The sequence below is a fragment of the Hibiscus syriacus genome, unplaced genomic scaffold (genome assembly GCF_006381635.1).
Source record: "Hibiscus syriacus cultivar Baekdansim isolate YM2019G1 unplaced genomic scaffold, ASM638163v2 tig00112988_pilon, whole genome shotgun sequence".
Taxonomy (NCBI): Eukaryota; Viridiplantae; Streptophyta; class Magnoliopsida; order Malvales; family Malvaceae; genus Hibiscus; species Hibiscus syriacus.
In genome coordinates, this window is record NW_024063432.1 from 1,192,976 (window position 1) to 1,212,671 (window position 19,696).

The 19,696-nt window shown below is 35.8% G+C and overlaps 1 protein-coding gene and 3 pseudogenes across 1 annotated transcript; 1 reads left to right on the top strand and 3 right to left on the bottom strand.

The window, feature by feature from the left end:
* Window positions 1-5,517: 5,517 nt before the first annotated feature.
* LOC120185053 lies at window positions 5,518-9,178 on the bottom strand (annotated as a pseudogene).
* Window positions 9,179-10,474: 1,296 nt separating this feature from the next.
* Window positions 10,475-13,610, bottom strand: LOC120185099 (protein DYAD-like). Its single transcript, XM_039189407.1, has 9 exons — window positions 13,554-13,610; window positions 13,140-13,233; window positions 12,945-13,045; window positions 12,174-12,820; window positions 11,696-12,079; window positions 11,462-11,576; window positions 11,288-11,371; window positions 10,710-11,186; window positions 10,475-10,597 (listed from the first exon to the last, which is right to left on the bottom strand). The coding sequence occupies exons 1-9, from the start codon at window positions 13,608-13,610 to the stop codon at window positions 10,475-10,477; spliced, it is 2,082 nt and encodes a 693-aa protein (XP_039045338.1).
* Window positions 13,611-15,484: 1,874 nt separating this feature from the next.
* Window positions 15,485-17,082, bottom strand: LOC120185100 (annotated as a pseudogene).
* Window positions 17,083-17,262: 180 nt separating this feature from the next.
* Window positions 17,263-19,518, top strand: LOC120185101 (annotated as a pseudogene).
* Window positions 19,519-19,696: the final 178 nt, after the last annotated feature.

Consider the following 19,696-nt stretch of genomic DNA (forward strand, 5'->3'; position numbering starts at 1 on the left):
ATCTACAACATAATTCAAAAGGTTTTCTTTAAAACGAAAGGGGTTGATTTTGATATGCAATTCGTTTTTGTTGTTACGATGAAAACACGATAATAACGAATGTAGAACAATTGTAAAAAGAAAGAACATTAAGATTTAACGTGAAAAAACTTTTCAAAAAAAATTACGGGTAGAGATTTTTTTTTACTAATATTAAGAAAGAACAATAGAAGAGGATTTGGAGAAAGAAAAACTTGACATCTTTGATACATAATATTTATTTATTGGATAAATTACGCGCTTAGCATCTAAACTATTAGTTTTGATCCGTTTTAGTACCTAAGCTTTCAATTTTTTTCAAAATCATACCTAAAGTTTAATTTTTGTTTCATTGTAGTACCCGCAGTTAAAAAATTTAGTTTTTGTTTCATTTTAGTATCACGCTCAAAATCTAATGTTAAGTTTTGAAAAGATTGAAAGTTTAGGTATTAAAACAGATCAAAACTGATAGTTTAGACACTAAATGTGTTATGCTTTTAACGGCGGGGTACAAAAATGAAAACTGAATGTTAGGTATGATTTTGAAAAAAAATAAAAGTTTAGGTACTAAAACGTACCGAAACTGATAGTTTAGACACTAAATGCGTATTATTTTTGCTACATAAAATTCGAATCAAACTCCAATTAGGTGGTTTGTCTTTGTTTTGGATAATGTTAAATTTTTAATTTTTTGGTTCGGATCAATTTTAGGTTTTAATCATTTAGGTTCGACATAATGTTAAAATTAGCCATCAATGTTTATCAAAATGGTCATTTTAACCCATATTCTTTCCTAAAAAGGAATTGGAGTCAAAATTATTATTTAATCAAACATTAGGTACCTTTTTAACATTATGCCTTTAGGTATTGTTTCGATCACTTTATATCCGGGTCATTTCGAGTTTGACTTATTAATTTGAGTTTGGATCGATTAGGGTATAGTTTGATCACATTCATATTATTGACATCGTGTGTAAGTTTAAACTGATCAGATCAAATTTTCGAGTTCGAATTAGAAGTGAAAATACAACTTTCCTTAATATAATTAGGTGTGAAGACCTTGTTGGCCCCTCAATTTAACTAATTTATTTACTTTAGTCCTTAAACTCTTATTGGTAGTGAAAATCGTTTTCACATAAAAAATGAGTTGAAAAGCAATTAGAAGTGAGGGGATATATATACATTACATCAAACATCGTTACCAATTAAAGTACTAATCCATGAATCTTCCAAACAAAACAATCATTCAATCAAAACCATAATATTCTGACCCACTTTCTATTTTTTGTTTTAGTATCTAAACATTCAATTTTTTTAAACTCATACATAACGTTTATTTTTTGTTTCATTTTAGTACCCCGCCTTTAAAAACTTAACGGATTGGCTGATAGGACATAGCTCCAGTGGACGAACGACCAATCCGAACGGTGGACCACGAGAGAATGACGAGTCGACCAACATAGTCTAGTTTCAGGCCCATCGGACATTGATGACGAAGATCGGAGGCTGAAGAAGTCGAAGAGTCCATCATCAATTTGTGGAGATTGATGCATTTTTCGATGAAACGGAGGTTGGAACGTTCAGGGGTAGAAAGGTGCGGGCTGAAAAGTTTAGGCTTTATCGGTCGACGGATGCGGACAACTGTAGACGCAACGACCAACAAGCCCGTTCGTTAAATTTTTAATGATGGGGGTACTAAAATGAAGCAAAAACTAAATGTTAGGTATGATTTTGAAAAAAATTAAAAGTTTAGGTACTAAAACGGACTAAAATTTATAGTTTAAGTACTAAACACGTAATTTATCTTAAATTTTATGATAAAACACTTGATTAAGGTCAAACGATTGTTTTAATTATTAAAATTTTAAAAGTTATAAAATGATCATTAAATTTATCGAATTATTACATAATGTTCATTGTGACATTATAGTAATTGTAAAAATTCGATAAATTTAGTGATTATTTTAACAATCCAGCTCAGTTGGTAGAGCACAAGGTTCTTAACCTTAAGGTCGTGGGATCGAGTCCTACGGAGGGCATTTTATAATTCGGAGGTCTCTTACGGAAGCTGCTCTCAACCTGGTGTTGGGGATAACCTACTATCTTACCTCCTCCTTACCCCATACACATGGGAAAAAGGGACAGCCATTTGATTTGATTTTTAACGATCGATAAAACTTAATGATCTTTTCTAAAGGTTTGATCAATTTAATAACTATTTTGTAATTTTTATAAATGTAATGATGTATTTTAAATTTTAAATTTTAAATTTTGATTTTAATAATCAACTACTAAAGAAATGATATAATATCAGCTTTGTGATCAAGGTTGGCAGGGGACTTGGGTCCCTTTGTTTTGTAGAATTATTCTTTTAGTCCCAAAAGTTGTAGAACTTTCGGTTGTTAAAATGGTAAAAAAATCTCTTTTAACTCTCCTGGTTCGGTAAAAGTATTTTTTACCCTAGAATTATAAAGTTTTTAATCAATAAAATAATAAAAAATTCTTTTACTCTCGTAAAAAATTATAATTCAATTTCAATCCAATAAAAAAATTCCAACGATGGGCATGGGTCGGGTTTCGGCCAACCCGACTCGACCCGAAATAATAATAAAAATATTATTTTTATTCAATAAAAATAGTGATTTAATTGAAAATAATATATAAAGGGGTATTATTATAATTATTCCTAAATATATAAGGTAAAATTATATTTTTTCCCAGGTCGGGTCAGATATTTTTCACCCTAAACCCGAATCTGACCCAAACATCACCTTTAAAAAACCTGACTCGACTCGACTTGAACCCATTTTTTTAAAAAAAACAACCCAACTCGATCGGTTCAGGTCTGGTCGGAACCCGTCAAGGTCGGATGCCATTCCCATCCCTAATTCCAACTCCTTCCTCACCTTCATTGTATAAAGAGAATCCATTTTTTTTGGAGAGTTTTTGGAATTGGGTTTGTAGTGGCTGATAGCTTGTTGCTTTGTAGTCAAGCATGAAAGATAGAATAATTAGTGAAAAAAATGAAGTGGATTGAGGATTAATTGTTAGGTAAAATATGTATTTAGTACCTAAATTATCAGTTTTTGTTCGTTATAGTACCTTAACTTTTTGTTTTTTTTCAAAAGTATACCTAACATTTAGTTTTCATTTCATTTGAGTATTCCACCCTTAAAAACTTAACATGTTTAATATCTAAACTATCAATTTTGATCTGTTTTAGTACCTAAACTTTTAAAAAATTAATATTTAACTTTAAATTTTGAACGGGTGTACTAAAATGAAACAAAAACTAAACTTTAAGTATGATTTTGAAAAAAAATTAAGTACTTAAACGGACCAAATTAATAATTTAAGTATTAAACGAGTAATTTACCCTTAATTGTTTAGAATATTATTAATGGCTCAAGAGAGGGGTTTCATTATACTGAAGAAAACTTAATGACTGGCAAGTGTAGGTGAACCCGTTCAACGGTCTCAATGGAAGAATAGAAATGTTATTTACTTTAGATGACTCGAGTTTGAATATTTGTATCTTTAGGGTGTGTTTGTGGTTAATAAAATGAGGCAAAACGTAGTTAGGACTAGTGATGGCCATTGCCCTCCAAAACTTGAAAAATTATAATTTAGACTCTTCAAATTTTTAAAAAATTTAATTTGATCCCCACAAAAGTTTTAAAAATGTAGATTAAACTTTAAAACTTTTTAATGTTCTTAATTGAACCCCTCTCATAATTTGGAAAAAATCTCATTAAGTTTCTCAAATTTTTAAAAATTTTAATTAGACCCACCTTTTTTGAAGAAAATATAATTGAACACTTCAAATTTTTTGAAAATTTTAATTTAAACCTCTAAAACTTTTATAGTTTTAAGTTGCCCCCCAAACTCTATCTTCCACTATACTAAGAGGTAAGATATTATAAAGATATGTTATAAATGATCATCTCAACCCAATTTACTTTAGCACAATATTGAAATTCGAGCTCATAATCTTACTTAAAAATCTAATACCCTATCCCATTGTACTTACTTTGATTTCATATATAGCCCTACCTTGTCCTTTAGAGAAATACTTATTTGATAGCCTGAGTTAAGATAAAGAAAAGCTTTAATAATGGTGAGACTGCTTTGCAAATTAAGGAAGGGCTTGAGGCAATTAGGACAAACACTAAGAGAGATCCAAAATGCTATAATGAAGAGAGATCCACAAAAATAACATCATCTTGGGGACTAAATTGAAATAATCAAGGACCCACTAATTCTCTTTCCTTTTCTTTTTTGCAGTAAAATAACAGTGGTTTTACCACTATTGCATTTGACTTCCCACTATAGTTCTTTTCCTTGGCTAAAATTTATTTTTATAAATAATAATTTTGGTTATTAAAGTCTATTTTAGTAATTAGTTTTATCTGGTTAACTTTTGAACCATATGTACTGCTTCCTGCTATAATTAGATGACCATTTTATAATTTCTAATAGTCAAAAGACTCAATAAAATAATATTCTATAATTAGGAGACCATCATGTACTTTACCCTTATTTTTTTAATATTTTTCATATTCATTTGACTATCTATATTTAATTTGGAGATACATACATACACGTGTCCTTGATTTGTAAGACCCCTATAATTGAATCCATTTTGTCAACCCCACATGTTAGGGCACTGGCTGCATTGGATTGCGCGGTTAAAGGTTAGAAAATGTTAAAAATCATTATATAAATTAAATTATTATAGCAAATTTTGTAATTATAATGTAAACACAACATGAACAAAGTTATCAAAAAAAATTCTAAATTTTGAAATCATGAACACTAACTTCTTTTTTTCATTTCTCTCTGGTCTTTCTTTCTGGGTTAAATTATGATATTAATCCCTCTACTCGAAGTTTCTTTCTGGGTTAAATTATGATATTAATCCCTCTACTCGAAGTAAATTAGCAATCAGCAAGCAGTGGCAGCAAAGATTGTGACAGCAACACATACCTTACCAAAGGTCATATTATCCAGAAACAACAATGACTAAGGCCTCAAAAAACTAATCGACTCCAACATATACTCCATTTCCATGGCCTAAACCAAAATTTCACTCTATTTTACAACTATAACATCAAATTTAAGTTGAACCACATACAACCTTGACTCATATTCATTTCGGTAATAACCGCAGCAATCACGGGAGCCTATTTTCTAAATTCAAGACCCAGAAAAAGAAACCAACATAGAAAACCTGGTGGCTACATAGACTTGAATGGTTTCTTTCACCTGCCAAACTCAACTGGGAAATATATATTAGCACAACATTAAGACGAGGGAAATCACTCGAAAGGAATTAATTACCTTCAACAGATGGAAACAAGAAACGATGACAGGGAAGCTTGAGGCGGCAAATTTAATATCCTCACAAAGGAAGCAGGCATTATAACCAGGAAATGTTAACAAAGTTGTTAAACAATAATACTCCAGCAAAATAACATGTAATGTAATAGCAAAATTTGGCAGCAACCAGCTTCCGGAAATGCATGAGAAATGAACCCTAGTAGAACATTAGTTATCAGACATAAACAGAAGCCAATAAGCAGTCATAGAAAACACAACTTATTCCTACAGTGCACTGAATATTTACTAGTAAAAAAAATTTGAACAGCCTTTTCCAAAAGGCGACCAACTTCATCAACTTTAGCCAAGTATCTGCAAATTTCATAACACTACAGCAAGGTTAAAGAAGTGAGTCCCAAACTTCCAACAAGGTTATGGCAAGAGGTAAGAAATCAAGTTCACAACAGCTCCAAGACACATCAGTCCTGTAACATTTTACAATAATGACAAGGGAAAGGGTTAAGAAATGCATACATCAAATAGAACAACAAACTTGGCAGATAGAATTGGTAGATTCACATGAGAAGCCTGAAAACAGAAAGAGCATTTTCTCATAGGAAAATATACCATGAGATCAAAGCATCATCAAATCCATCACTACAATATAACGTTACATAATTATAATCTTAATCATTGAAAAAACGGTTGCAAATTTGTAAACTTATACCAGACTTTTTCTAATGGCATACTAAAGCAATAAAAAATTAACACATGATACCCTGATACCTTGCATGAATTCCAATTTCATTAGAAGACTGTCTTGAAGACTTCGTTCCTTTTCAAATATATAAAAGTTATGTGAAAACTATCAAGATAAAGAGACAGATGGAAAAATGCAAAGTTAAAGGTGCAAGATATGAAGTTAAGAAACAATCAGTCGAAAAACTCTAATTGTTAACCCTGATCGTGTGCCGATAGGATCTCATTTTAGATCAGTTTCTTCTTCAATAAGCAATATACAAAAAATGTGGTAACTCTCAATCATAATTTGAACTTCCTAACCTTTTTAAGTTCTTGACCCTATATTATATATGCGCATTTGTATTCGTTTCACATATAGGAGAAGATTAGAAAGGGAATATCATGTCTCTTTACCTTTTTATTAGCAACCAAAATCTAACAGGCAGCAATGAAAAAAAATAAAGGTTGCACTTACAAAACAAGCGGTTGGCTTATATGGTCATAAACAGAACAATATGTAGTAAAGAACATCAGATGGTTAAGTGGTTGTTTATCAAAAATGAAACCAAAAACTATAAAAACGGCATATAACTATAGAAAGAAACATATTTAACAAGTTACCTTGGCATATGATTATAAATGGAGTATCAGCATCACTTCATCTCCGCCATGAACTTCTCATACTCAGCATCTGCACCATAGGTTGCTTTCTCCGCAGATGAGGCTGTTGGAGGCACAGGAGGATTTGGTGCCCAAGGTACATTACTAAAGCTCTGGGAATGGTCAGCCAAAGATGTAGGTTCTGGAGGAGTGGGAGGACGAGGAGGAACTGCACTGTAATAAGAAGAGTAACCTAACGAAGACATTGGGTATGCAGTTTGTGAATTAGGCGCTATTACAGTCATTGAGTTCCCATATATTTGTAGGAACAGCTGGGGCAGAGGTATTGTTTTCAGATTGCACTCCAGGTGGGAAATCTTGTGGCATTTCTCTACAAGTCACAGATGGAGGTGGAACACCCGGAGGACCAGTCTGTATATGTGGGGGATATTGCAAGCCATAAGGTGGCATAGGCTGACCTGCAACAGGAGGATACACCGTTGATCCAGGAGGAGGTGGAGGAGGAGCACAAGGAGCATAAGGAGGAGGAGGAATTGGTGGTCCCCATGGAACTGAATTCCCAGCATAACTAGCAGGAGCAGCATTAGTGAGGGGACCTCCTGTTGTAAACTGCTGTGAGGGATAGGCACCAACTGGCAGGCTAGAAACAGGGCCAGTGGCAACTGATGAAGTAGGAGGAGGACCAGGAGGCACAGTAGGTTGAGGTGGTTTGCCAGCAACTCTCACAGCAATGGTTCTTCCTTCTAGGCAATAACCATTCATTCCCTTAATAGCATTGTTTGCCATGTCAACATTGGCATATTTCACAAAACCATACCCCTTACTCAGTCCAGTAACCCGGTCCTTGATTACCTTTGCCATCACAATATCACCATAAGATGAGAACAAACTGATCAAACCATCATCATCGAGATTGGGAGGTAAGTATCCAATGTACAAATTAGTATCATCATATTCCTTGGGGGGCTTAACTGCGCTGAACCCTAAGCCAGGGTGTGCATTTCCACTATTGCTAGCCCAAGGTGGATTGCTTCCAGAAGTAACAGATGCAGAGTTTTCCTTGCTTGCAGAATCAGGAACAGTACCTCCTAACTCGGCCAAAAATTCTGGTACTCATCATCCATTTTTTTCCCCGTTGTTCCTTTCATTGGACAATCAATTGTTGGATGCCCACCATCACCACAAATCTTACATAAAACATCACTCTTAAAATTAGAAGTGCGCGAAGGACATGCATATTGACGATGACCCGGCTCTCCACATAATCTACAATACTCTTCATCTCTTATTGTTCCATTCAAAGCAGCCAATTCCTTCAACTGTTGCCTCTTATGCTCATTCAACACCTCATCAACAGGATGCAAGAGCTTTTCCAACATTGCTGCAGCAGCCTCAAGTGATTCTTGTGTTTCGGCCTCAACCAAAACATGTAAGTCCTCGTTCTCGGAAGGATCAGGCTTCATATCCCTCTTCTGCTGAAACCTACCTTCCTTCACCGAACCTTTATCCCGAATTACAATCTTCGCACCCGTTTCCTTCTCCATCCTCTTTTGGGTATTCCCCCTTGGCCCAATAATCAACCCAATAAAATTGTAACCTGGGTATTCTTTCATCGGTATATAAAGCTTCTTCTGAAGTTTGGGTGGCCTATAGTCTGCTGGCGGCTTGAATGCTGGATTCTTCTTAAGAATCTGAGATATAATTTCTTGTCTCTCTTTATTCAATCTCTCTCTAGCCCTATATTCTCTGGTATTAATCCTAATTCCCATATTATCATATATAGGTTCAGGAGAAGGTGACCTAGCACCCTCAGGCCTATCATCCAATGGTAATCCGGACTGCAACATTCTACTAATCTCTAACAACCTACTATTCAAAGCCTGAATCTCCGGGTCAAATTGTATACCTCCAGTGAAATCTTTCATGAAATCAGGGAGCTGAATCACCGGCTTAGGCTCATCATCTGCCCATCGGGATTTCCTCTTCTTGTTCCCACTACCCGTCTCACCATTCCCGTTCTGGTTGTCGTTCGAATCCGAAGGAGGGTCCCAACGACTCCTCCTCCGCCTTCGGCTGCTGGTTTCCTCTTCTCCTCCGGAACAATCCTTGTCGTGGTGCCGCTCTGCGTATTAGTTAATCCATTTTCCGACAGTAGAGACTTATGAATCTCCGGTTTCGTTGAAGAAGGGTTGTTGACAGCATCGGAACCGGCTTCGTGATTAACCTGGCTACTGTTTTTGTTACTTCCGTGGCCCGGAGTAGATCCTATGGTTTGGGAGGGATCTGAAGATAAGGCCTCCGGAGGCGGTGGTAGCGGCGGCGGGTAATCGGAAGATAGGGTTTGAGCAGAATACGACTGGGGATCGTTGAGGTTGGTGTGGATAGAATCCATTGAAAGCAAAGTCGCAAAGTAGGGTTTGAGTTTCGTTCGGCAGAAAGCGCGAGAGAACTCGGAGAAGATGAAGAAATTTGGGCAAAATAAAGAGTAGACTTTCAAATAATAATAATAAAAAGGGTAAATTACATATTTAGTACTCCAACTAATGTTTTTTGTAAAATAATATCTAATATTACGTTTTAATTTCATTTTGATTATTAATTGTTAAAAAATTAACGGAAGTGATGACATGATATTTTTTGAAAAAAATTCATTGATGACACGTCATTATCTTATAGTGACATATTAGCATCACTGTTAATTTTTTTAGAGGTGAATGATCAAATGTAATCAAAATATAACATTAGACATGTTTTTTTAAAAAAAACAGTTAGGATCAAAACAAAACAATAATAAGAGTTGGAGTACTCGACGTTATAGTTTACCCTAATAATTATGTACTCTAAAATAAAATTAATTATATTTATTTTATAAAATTATATAAACTACAAAATAAATTATAGTAATATTTTATAATTTAAGTTATAATTAATAGAATAAAGTATACTAATGATCACTAAATTTTTAAGATGTTTTCATTTTGGTCATTGAACTTTTAAAAATTACATTATAGTCATTAAATTTTTAATTTGTTTTCATAATAATCATTATCGTTCAGAAATATTGACGTGACGCGTTAAATTCTTGCCCATCTTAAGTTTTCTAAACTAACAACCACCGTAAAAGTTAAATTTTCAATGAATAGAGCGATCACTAATCAATCCTAACAAAAAGGTTTCGATTGGTTAGAATATTATACTTTGGTTCCAAGTTGATCCAACGGTCAATAATGAACGATCAAAAAGTTTTAATCTTTAATTTCTATTAGACCATTGTCTCATTTCGATTGAATAAATCATCAAACTACCTTTTTTCTCTCTTTTTTATTTCAATTCGAACTCGTTAAAAATCTTCTAAACTCTTCAAATCCAAATCTAACTTAAAAGTGTGAAAGGATTTGGATATAAATATATTAAACTCGTATTTAATTCTTAAATAATGAGTTCTAATTAATAAAAATTATATGAAAATATAGAAAAATAGAACATCTTTACACAAATACTTAAGGTACATGTAAGATTTTCTGATACTTTTTTAATTGAGTTGGAATTGGTGATCATGATGCAGAAAAGCAAGCAAAACTCAACAAATATGCTAAGCTATAGGATAAGACTTGATTAATTTCAAGGATTGTAATTTATTTAAATATGGGGTATTTTCCTGAGAAAATACAAGTGTGATAATACCCATAATTCTTGTGTCTGAGTGTGTATATATTATGAAAAAATTCCAATATAAATTTGTAAGTTTGGATGATGTAATAATAGTAGGGTTCTTCTAGACTCGCCTATTGTTGATTAAAGGGGTAGGAGTAGAAAGAGCCAACCATGTTCTTGGTGAGTATCCTCCTCCTCTTTGCGGCGCCCTCATCGACTCCTTCTCTTTCTCGCCATGTATCATCTGTGAAGACAAATGTGAAATCACAATATTGTCAGTTTCCTCCATGTTTTAAACAAATTAATCAAAAGGGTATAGTGGGAACATATATATATATATATATATCTATATATACTCGTGGCATGGAAGTATGTCTTCTCTGATATGTGAGTGGACAAGGTGAGCTGTGAGTGTGGGACCCACAATATCCATTCTCTTGGGGGTTGGGGTTGCCAATGCCAGGGACCTCATTCAGGTTGATGACGAGACCATTTGTGTGTAAGTATTTGACAACGGGAGGAGTGGTGATCGGAGCTAGGTCCCCATTGGGGCTGGATGGTCCCATGTTTGGCCACAGGAAGGTCCCTTGTGGTTTGCATATCCTGAACCCACTTTTCAGCCTTTCATTCTTTGCCGCTGCCTTCTCCTCTCTTGTTACAACCGGGCTTCTTCTTTTTCTAGCAACTGATGGGTTCTTTTCTTCTTCTACTTCTTCATCTGATATCGCCAGTACAGATCTGTCACTTTCAGTGCTTGATGGCGGCTTTGTTGATCCCATTAGCAGAAGTGCATTTGCAGCTTCCACTTTAGACTTCAGCTTCCCCATCTCTTCCTGTATGATTCATCCATCCCATTTTCATGATCGTCAGGATTCCGTGAAAAATAAACACAGTTCAAACAGTACGTGAACTTCTATGATCAGGGGATGAATACCTCCACTCCACACAAAGATTTTCCAATATCACCCAGCTGCCCCTCAAGTTTATCTTTCAATTTCATCAAGTCCATGTACTTTTCCTGAGAAACAAAACTATTAGTTAAAAGAGCCATATGAAATTATGAATGGTAAACGAGATAAGTACTCAAGAAGGGCCTCAATAAATCTACCTTCAACGGGAGTAACATATTGGCTTCACGAACCATGTTTTGGCTTGCAGCACAAGATTTCGAGGTGATGGCAAGAGCTAGATTTTCTTCAGTGTTTTTGTTCTCCATCATGCCCCTTTTAAACATAGATCACATATATTAGACCAATATCAGTAATGAAAATCTGCTTGTAAGGGATAACGTACATATAGGTGAATGACAAATTAAACAGTAAAAAGATAAAAGGATCCATACTTTTTTAGCTTGGCTATCTCTTCCCTAAGCTCCTTGAGCTCTCTAGCACATACTGGATCCTGGGTGGGATCATCACCAAGCTTCCAACCAGGAGGTGGGGTCCAATAAGGATCCTGTACCCCAGCTTCCTTCCTGATTTTCATTAAATCAGCACTCTCCAACCAATACTCCATTGCCCCGTTAGCATTATGGCGCCTCATGAATCTTTCTTCACCTCCAGGAGCCACCTTCCACGCCATGTGCTTCAGCAAATGATCCAACAAACCAGTGTCCCCTATCAGCTTCCTAGCTTCTAGTCTCAATGCTGGCCTGAGTATTGGGTTCCCAAACACTGCTCCCTTCTCCTTCATAATCTTCAACATGTTTTTCTCAGCTAAATTATACCTTTATTAACATTCATTCATCCAACTTAGATAAACCAGCTTTTATAAAAGAAATTAATTCAACAAAAATTGAATAAATAAACTATATAGCTCACCGGTGAACAGACCATCTTTCTATGGAGTTCTTGACTTCTCTTCCCTTGCTTGGCTTGTAAAGCATAATTTGCTGATCATTTTCATGCTTTAGTTTCTTTGCCATATGGGCTCTTAAGCTTGCTCCATGGAGCGTCCTCTTAGAGCTCTTCCTATCTGCCCCCATAATGATCTCTTCCTCCTCCTCCTCCTCATCTTCTTCTTCATTTTCCTTTTCCTCCTCTTGTCCTTGGACACTTCCTGTCCACGTCTCCTGCACGTGTGGACTCAAGAACCTAACCAGTCTACGCCGACCCCACCGGACCATCCCTCCGGATAGCAACTCAGACCAGCACAAGCCTTGCTTAAGGACCATGTTGACATAGCTGGTAATGATAGTTGGGCTTGGGTTCTTCCCTATTTCTTGTTCCTTGGGAGAAACCTCCATTACCCAAAACCTCCATTGATTCCTTTGCACCGATAGTTCATGTGGTGGGATCCTCCGATATAAAACATCCCCAGCTATCTCCGATACCATGGCATACTGTTCATCCAGTGTAGGCAACATCTTTGTATCCCCTTTCGTCCGGTTCCGCTGGCTGAAATGTGCTCGAAGAGAATACCTACTTGGATACCTCAACGACACGCTGCACTTGGACTTCTTACTCACCTGGCAAACAAAGTAAAGAAAAAAAAAAACCCAGTTACCCATTAGGATTCGAAAAGCAAACTCAAAACCAAATGCGTTTCATTCTGTTTTGAATTCATTTGAGGACTGAGGTCAGGTTTATTACCATGATAACACGAACTAACTTGAGTTGGTCCGGGGTTTTGATGGGAAGCTTGGAATGGTTAATTTCGTAGTAAGACCCAACTCTGATATGAGAAACAGCATCTGAAAGCGGGCATTAATGGAGGTTAATCATTAATGAAAAACAGGAAAAAAAATTAAGGATATAAAAGCATAAAGATGAGGTTGATTAATTTACCAAAGGTAGAATCAGGTGAAGAACCTAAACAAAACCTCATTTTAGCGACCTTAGACCACTCCTCTGATTCTTGCCTTTTCAAGTGAATCATCTCCTGAAACATTTCCAAACAATATCGATACTAATTATTGTACGTGAACACTGAATTTTAACCCAGGAAAAATTGATTTGAGAGGGAAAAACAAGGTTTACGCGCGCGTAGCAGACAAAAAGGTTTTGCATGTTCGCGGAAAAAAGAAAACGTCACTTTCGTTCAGTAGATAATACGACGCGTACTTGGTAGCATGGAGAATGGCGCGTGAGGTGAGTGCTCGTGTGCGTATAACAGAATAAAGCAACAATCGAAAGCTGAGGAAAAAACTGCGTGCAAAAATGCAATCAATGAAATGAAAACGAAGGGGAGAGAGAGATTACTGAGAGATTCGTAGCAGCAGATGTTTCTTCATCACGATTAGGCGATCTTCTCTCCATTTCTCAGATCTGTTGATCACATGAAAACAAACGGAAAATCATCGGAATCCGAAGTAATAAGAAATGATCTGAACGAATATGCATGGAGGAGTGGATTAGGGTTTCCGAGAAAGACTGAGAATGTAAAAACAAAAGGAAGTTGATTAATGTAGCAGTGATGTTGTAGTTGATCAACATAGAAAAAGAAAACAGTAGGAGGAATTCATTAAATGCAAAAGCTTAAAAGAAGTAAGAGAAAAAGCAATGGATCCGAAACAAGTACAGGCGCATTAGATAATCAGGAGAAAAAGAAGATAAAATCAACAAGAAAGTTAACAGAATAGTACTTGAAAGAAAAACTCTAGTTTGCGAAAATTTTCTCGCGGTTTCTCGGGAACCAACCAAACAGAAAAGCAAAGCAACAGAAATCAGAATGAGTAAAAGAAGAAGATCATACAGTGGGCTGGTTGAATCAAATCTCAGCTCAGCAGCCTGCAAATCAACGGTGTTGCGAAGAGATGAGGGATTTGGAAATTAACGATAAAAAACAAAGGGCGGACACGAAAGAGAAGAGAAATTATGGAAGTGAGAGGTGCAGCAGAGAATGCATATATATAGAGAGCGAGAGCGAGTTGGTGGGTTTTTGGTTCTGAAAGCATGAATGGAGACTCAGTGAGTGAGTGAGACTCAGTGAGTGGGTGAAGAGATTTCTGTTAGGATTAGCACTGTAACTGTAAGGGAACTGAAAGGAGACTCAGTTAGTGAGACTCAGTGGAGCGTTTGGAGGAGAGAGAGAGAGAGAGAGAGAGATTGCTGTTGCTTCACTGGCTTCAGCATTTCCTACCCCAACTAAATACTTGAAATTCAACGGATTTCTTTTTGTTTCTTTTACCAACTCATTCCGTTTGGTTCGTTATATAATAAAACTTAGCTTCAACTTCTATTTCGGGGATTTAAATAGCAGTCTGCTATCAAAATAACATCCGATAAATAATGGTTGTGTTGTCGTTCGTAATTGTTATTGCACAATCGCAAATCCACGATACTCATAATCATCATGACATTATCCGCAATCACGATAAACAGTGACATAGCTATTAAGGAGGTGGGAGGGGATGTTGCCCTCCTAAATTTTTCGGTGCAATAATGTTTTAGGTCATTTTAATTTAAATATTAATTAAATTAGATCATTGACCTTCCCAATTTTTATATTTAAATACTTTATTAAACCTTGTTCTTTCGTTGTAAAGAAAAGTAGCTCCTTCTAATGTCTAATCCTAGCTCCGTCCCTGACGATAAACACAATACAACCGAAAACGTTATTGTGATCGATATTTAAATCCACGAGTTATAGTGAGTGAGAGAGGAAAATAAAATCTATTTATATATCATAATATTTTTAAATTATTACGTGTATTTTAAATAATAATTGAGATTAATATTTTTTAAATTTCAGTTAATAAAAATGTTTGCTCCTTGAGATGTTTATTAAAAATAGAGCATTATTTGTTTTTAATCCCTTCTTTGAGACATCCTATAGTTATTGTTGAAGAATTTTAAATTTGGAAAGAAATTGAAAGTTTATATACTAAAACGGACCAAATTAATAATTTAAATACTAAATGCGTTTTTACGGTAGGGTATTAAAATAAAACAAAAACTACACATTAAGTATGATTTTTAAAAAAAGTAAAAGTTAAAGTACTAAAACGACCTAAAACTGTAGTTTAGTTACTGAATACGTAGTTTATCCATTGTATTTTTGTTCTTAATAAGTGTACAGATAGATCAAAATAAAGGTACCATTTCTGACATTAACCCCTTTACATTATTAATAGTAACTATTTATTCAGCACAGGCTTCCATATAGAGTTCACAATCCCCACGTTAACACAAGACCAAGGGGGTTCCTTTTGATGCTTTCATGGAATCAGCACAACTGATCCAGATGTTCTGCGATTCTCCAGGACTTCATGTGCCCTTGCAGGTTCCGACAGAGGGTACTTGTGATTCACCCGAACCCGCAAAACGCCCGATGCGACGTTATCAAACACCTCCCCGGCCGTCTCGAACAGCTCATCCCAAGTCGATGTGTAATGCATCATGGAAGGCCTAGTCAAGCACAAAGATTTTGCTGCAAGTGCAGACAACGGGATCGGATCCGGTGCACCAGAAGACTGTCCAAAGCTCTCCATATATCCACGAGGGTTTAAACATGCCAAGGAGCCCTACACACGAAAACCATGATCACAAGTACGCGATAGAGCATCATCCCGAAGGAGCACTCGGAAACTCAACATTCGATTACGAGTAGCATAAGGAATGGAAACCATGCATGATTACCTGAAATGTATCTTTTCCTACAGAACCGTAGACAACTTCCACTCCCTTGCCTGATGTTATCACATCGACACGGGCGACGAAATCCTCTTCCTTGAGAATTATGACATGGTGACATCCATCTTCCTTTCTTGAGCCGCCTTCTCTTCGGTCGAGATGGTTCCGATGACAGTGGCACCGAGTGCCTTTGCCCACTGGCATAATAAAGATCCAACCCCACCGGCAGCTGCATGAACAAGAACCGTGTGTCCGGATTCAACCTGTATTACATTATAACAATCAAGCATCAAACCTATGCTGTGATTATCTTGTATCCATGCACCCTTCCTTGAAGCAACGTCGTACTAGAAACTGGGTGATTATAATTAGTTTTTATTTCATTTTAGTATATTGCTCAAAATTTAACGTTAACTTTTTACAAAAAATTAAAAGTTTAGGCACTAAAATGGACCAAAATTGATAGTTTATGTACTAAACGCGTTAAGTTTTTAATGACATGACACTAAAATGAAACAAAAACTAAATGTTAGGTATGATTTTGAAAGTTTAGGTACCAAAATAGACCAAAATTGATAATTTAGGTACTAAATGTGTAGTTTACCCAAATATTTATTAGGTAAATGACATTAAAAGATTGAGGATAAATCACACATTTAGTTCCTTAACTATCGCTTTTGTTCCATTTTGGTCACTTAACTATTTTTTTCAAAATCATACCTAACATTTAGTTTTAGTTACATTTTGGTCACTCATCATTAAAAAAAATTAATGGTGATGTTGACATATCACCATAAGGTAATACCACATCATCATTGAAAAAATTAAAAAAAATGGCATGTCAACAGTTTTGTTAAGTTTTAACAGTAGATGACCAAAATGAAACCAACACATAACGTTAGATGTGATTTTGAAAAAAATAATAATTAAATGACCAAAACATAACAAAAGTGATAGCTGGGTACTAAACGTATAGTTTACCCAAAAATTTATTTGTTTAGTTTGAGTTATTTCAAGCTACTTATTCAAGATCATTTTAAATTTAGATCCTCCTAAATTTTGATTATTTCAAAATCAAGTCATCAAGAGATAATCATTTAATTTAAATCGAATCCACTGACCACATATTCACATGCTTCTCATTAAGGGTGTTCATTGTTAAGTTTTAATCTAACTAAAAAAATAATTTGAAATTAACTGAATTAATTAAACTTTATTCCATTCGATTAATAATTTTAAAAAATAATTTAATTAATAATTAAAAAATCGATTAATTCAATTTTTTTGGGTATAAAGTCTTTTCCATTATCTGAACATCTTCAACACAACCGAAGCTATGGCAGTTGGGATAGCCATAACAAGTGAAGGTGGCCAATACAATGGCAGGGTAACTTTGCTCCTCCTTCTTTCATGCATGATGGCAGCCATTGGAGGAATCATCTTTGGCTATGACCTTGGGATTTCAGGTTATATTTCATCTACTCTCTCTGTGTCTCTTCCAATCAGCTTGCTTTAGCTTTTTCTGTAGTAAATTCATGGCTAAAACCAACATGAATTCATTCTTGAGCTTAGGGGTGTAAATGAACATAGTGTACGATGAGTTGTTCGTGAACCGTTCATATAACTTTCGTTTATTAAGCTAAATAAACGAGTATGAACAAAATTTTTATGTTCATGTAATAAACGAACGAACACAAATAAAGGTATGCTCGAGTCGTTTATATTCACAAACAAGATCGTTCAGGGACAGAGTCAGAATTCCAACCTAGGGGGCAAAATATAAATAACCATAGAAAATGAGGGATAAAATCAAAATAAACTAGAATTTAGAGTCCCAACTTAATAATTTCCCATATATTTTTAATAATAAAAAGTATGGGGCAGAACCCCGGGACTAATCGTAGCTTCATCCATCATATCGTTTATTGACTTTTTTATGAGCTCGTTTACTAGGTTTAATTCTTTTACATTTAAATATTAGTGAATGTATGGACTAAATTGAATATAAAGTAAATTTTAGAGTTCAAACTGTGGAACCTAAAGAATATAATGATTAAGGATATAATTTCACCATTTTTCTTTGACTTCCAAATGAAATTTGCTAGTTAAGGAGAGTTTTGGTTGACAATAATATTAAACGAATATATTCATAAACGTTAAATGAACGAATACAAACTCAATTTTGTTTGTGTAAACTCAATTGATTTTGACCCTTACATTTTATCTACTTATCATGTGTTGATGCTGTGATCAAAGGTGGAGTGACGTCCATGGAGCCATTTCTGAGGAAGTTTTTCCCAAAGGTTTACACGAAGATGAAAGAAGACACCAACATCAGCAATTACTGCAAATTCGACGGCCAATTGTTGACTTCATTTACGTCTTCACTCTACATAGCTGGACTTATTTCGTCTTTCTTCGCATCGCCGGTGACTCGAGCCTTTGGTCGCAAGCCCTCGATCCTTATAGGAGGAGCTGCATTCCTTGTTGGTTCAGCCCTTGGTGCTGCAGCTTTGAATGTGTACATGTTGATATTCAGTCGTGTCTTGCTAGGCGTCGGGGTCAGATTTGCGAAACAGGTATGCACACAGAAGAGCAATGAACATTGGCTTCCAATGCGTTGTCGACCTCGGTATTCTTTCTGCTAATGTTATAAACTTCGGCGCCGAAAAGATCGAAGGCGACTGTGGCTAGCGTATCTCCCTGGCACAAGCAGCATTATCAGCCTCGATCCTAACTATAGTTGCACTGCTCCTCCTGAAACGCCCAACAGCTTAATCCAAAACAACAATGATCCCCAAAAGGCCAAACCGTGCTGCACCGCATACGCGGCACCATTGATGTCCAAGTTGAACTGGATGATCTCATCGAAGCGAACTCGATTTCGAAAACCATCAAACACCCATTTAGGAAAATCACAACACGAAAATACAAGCCACAATTGGTAATGGCAATAGCTATACCATTTTTCCAACAAGCAACAGGCATAAATGTGATCACATTTTATGCTCCAATACTATTCAGGACATTCAGCCAAGGTGAAAGTGCTGCTCTCATGTCCACAGTCGTGACCGGCCTTGTCGGTACAACCGCGACATTCGTATCGATGCTTAGGATTGATAATTATGATCGGGGAATCCAAATGTTGGCGACACAGATAACCGTCGGCGTAATTTTGGCTGCATTGTTAGGAGATCGTGGTGGATTAAACAAAGGGTATGCATACTTAGTTTTAGGTTTGATTTGTGTGTATGTAGCTGGTTTTTCATGGTCATGGGTCCCTAGGGATAGCTAGTTCCTAGTGAGATTTTCCATTGGAGATTAGATCAGCAGGGCAAAGCATTGCAGTGGTAGTGGGATTTCTCTTCACATTCATCATTGCACAATCTTTTCTAGCCATGCTCTGCCGATTCGAGTCCGGGATTTTCTTCTTTTCGGGGCATGGGTGGCGCTGATGACCCCGTTCGTGTACCTTTTCTTGCCGGATACCAAGAATGTTCCGGTCAAACAAATGGGGAAAGTGTGGAGGGAACATTGGTTCTGGAAATCAATTGTTGGTGATGAGAACAAGGCTTGCACAAAATCGCCATAACACAATGCAAAGTAAATTATCTTAATTTAGACCTATTGATAATATTATAAACGTTGAAGGATTAATTAGGTTAAATTAAAATAGAGGGATTAAATATCAAATTCCAATATGCCGAGGGTTTAAAACCCAAATTAGTCATTTTCTTTTCCAACTAATGTGTAAAGGTCAAAGGCGGTCC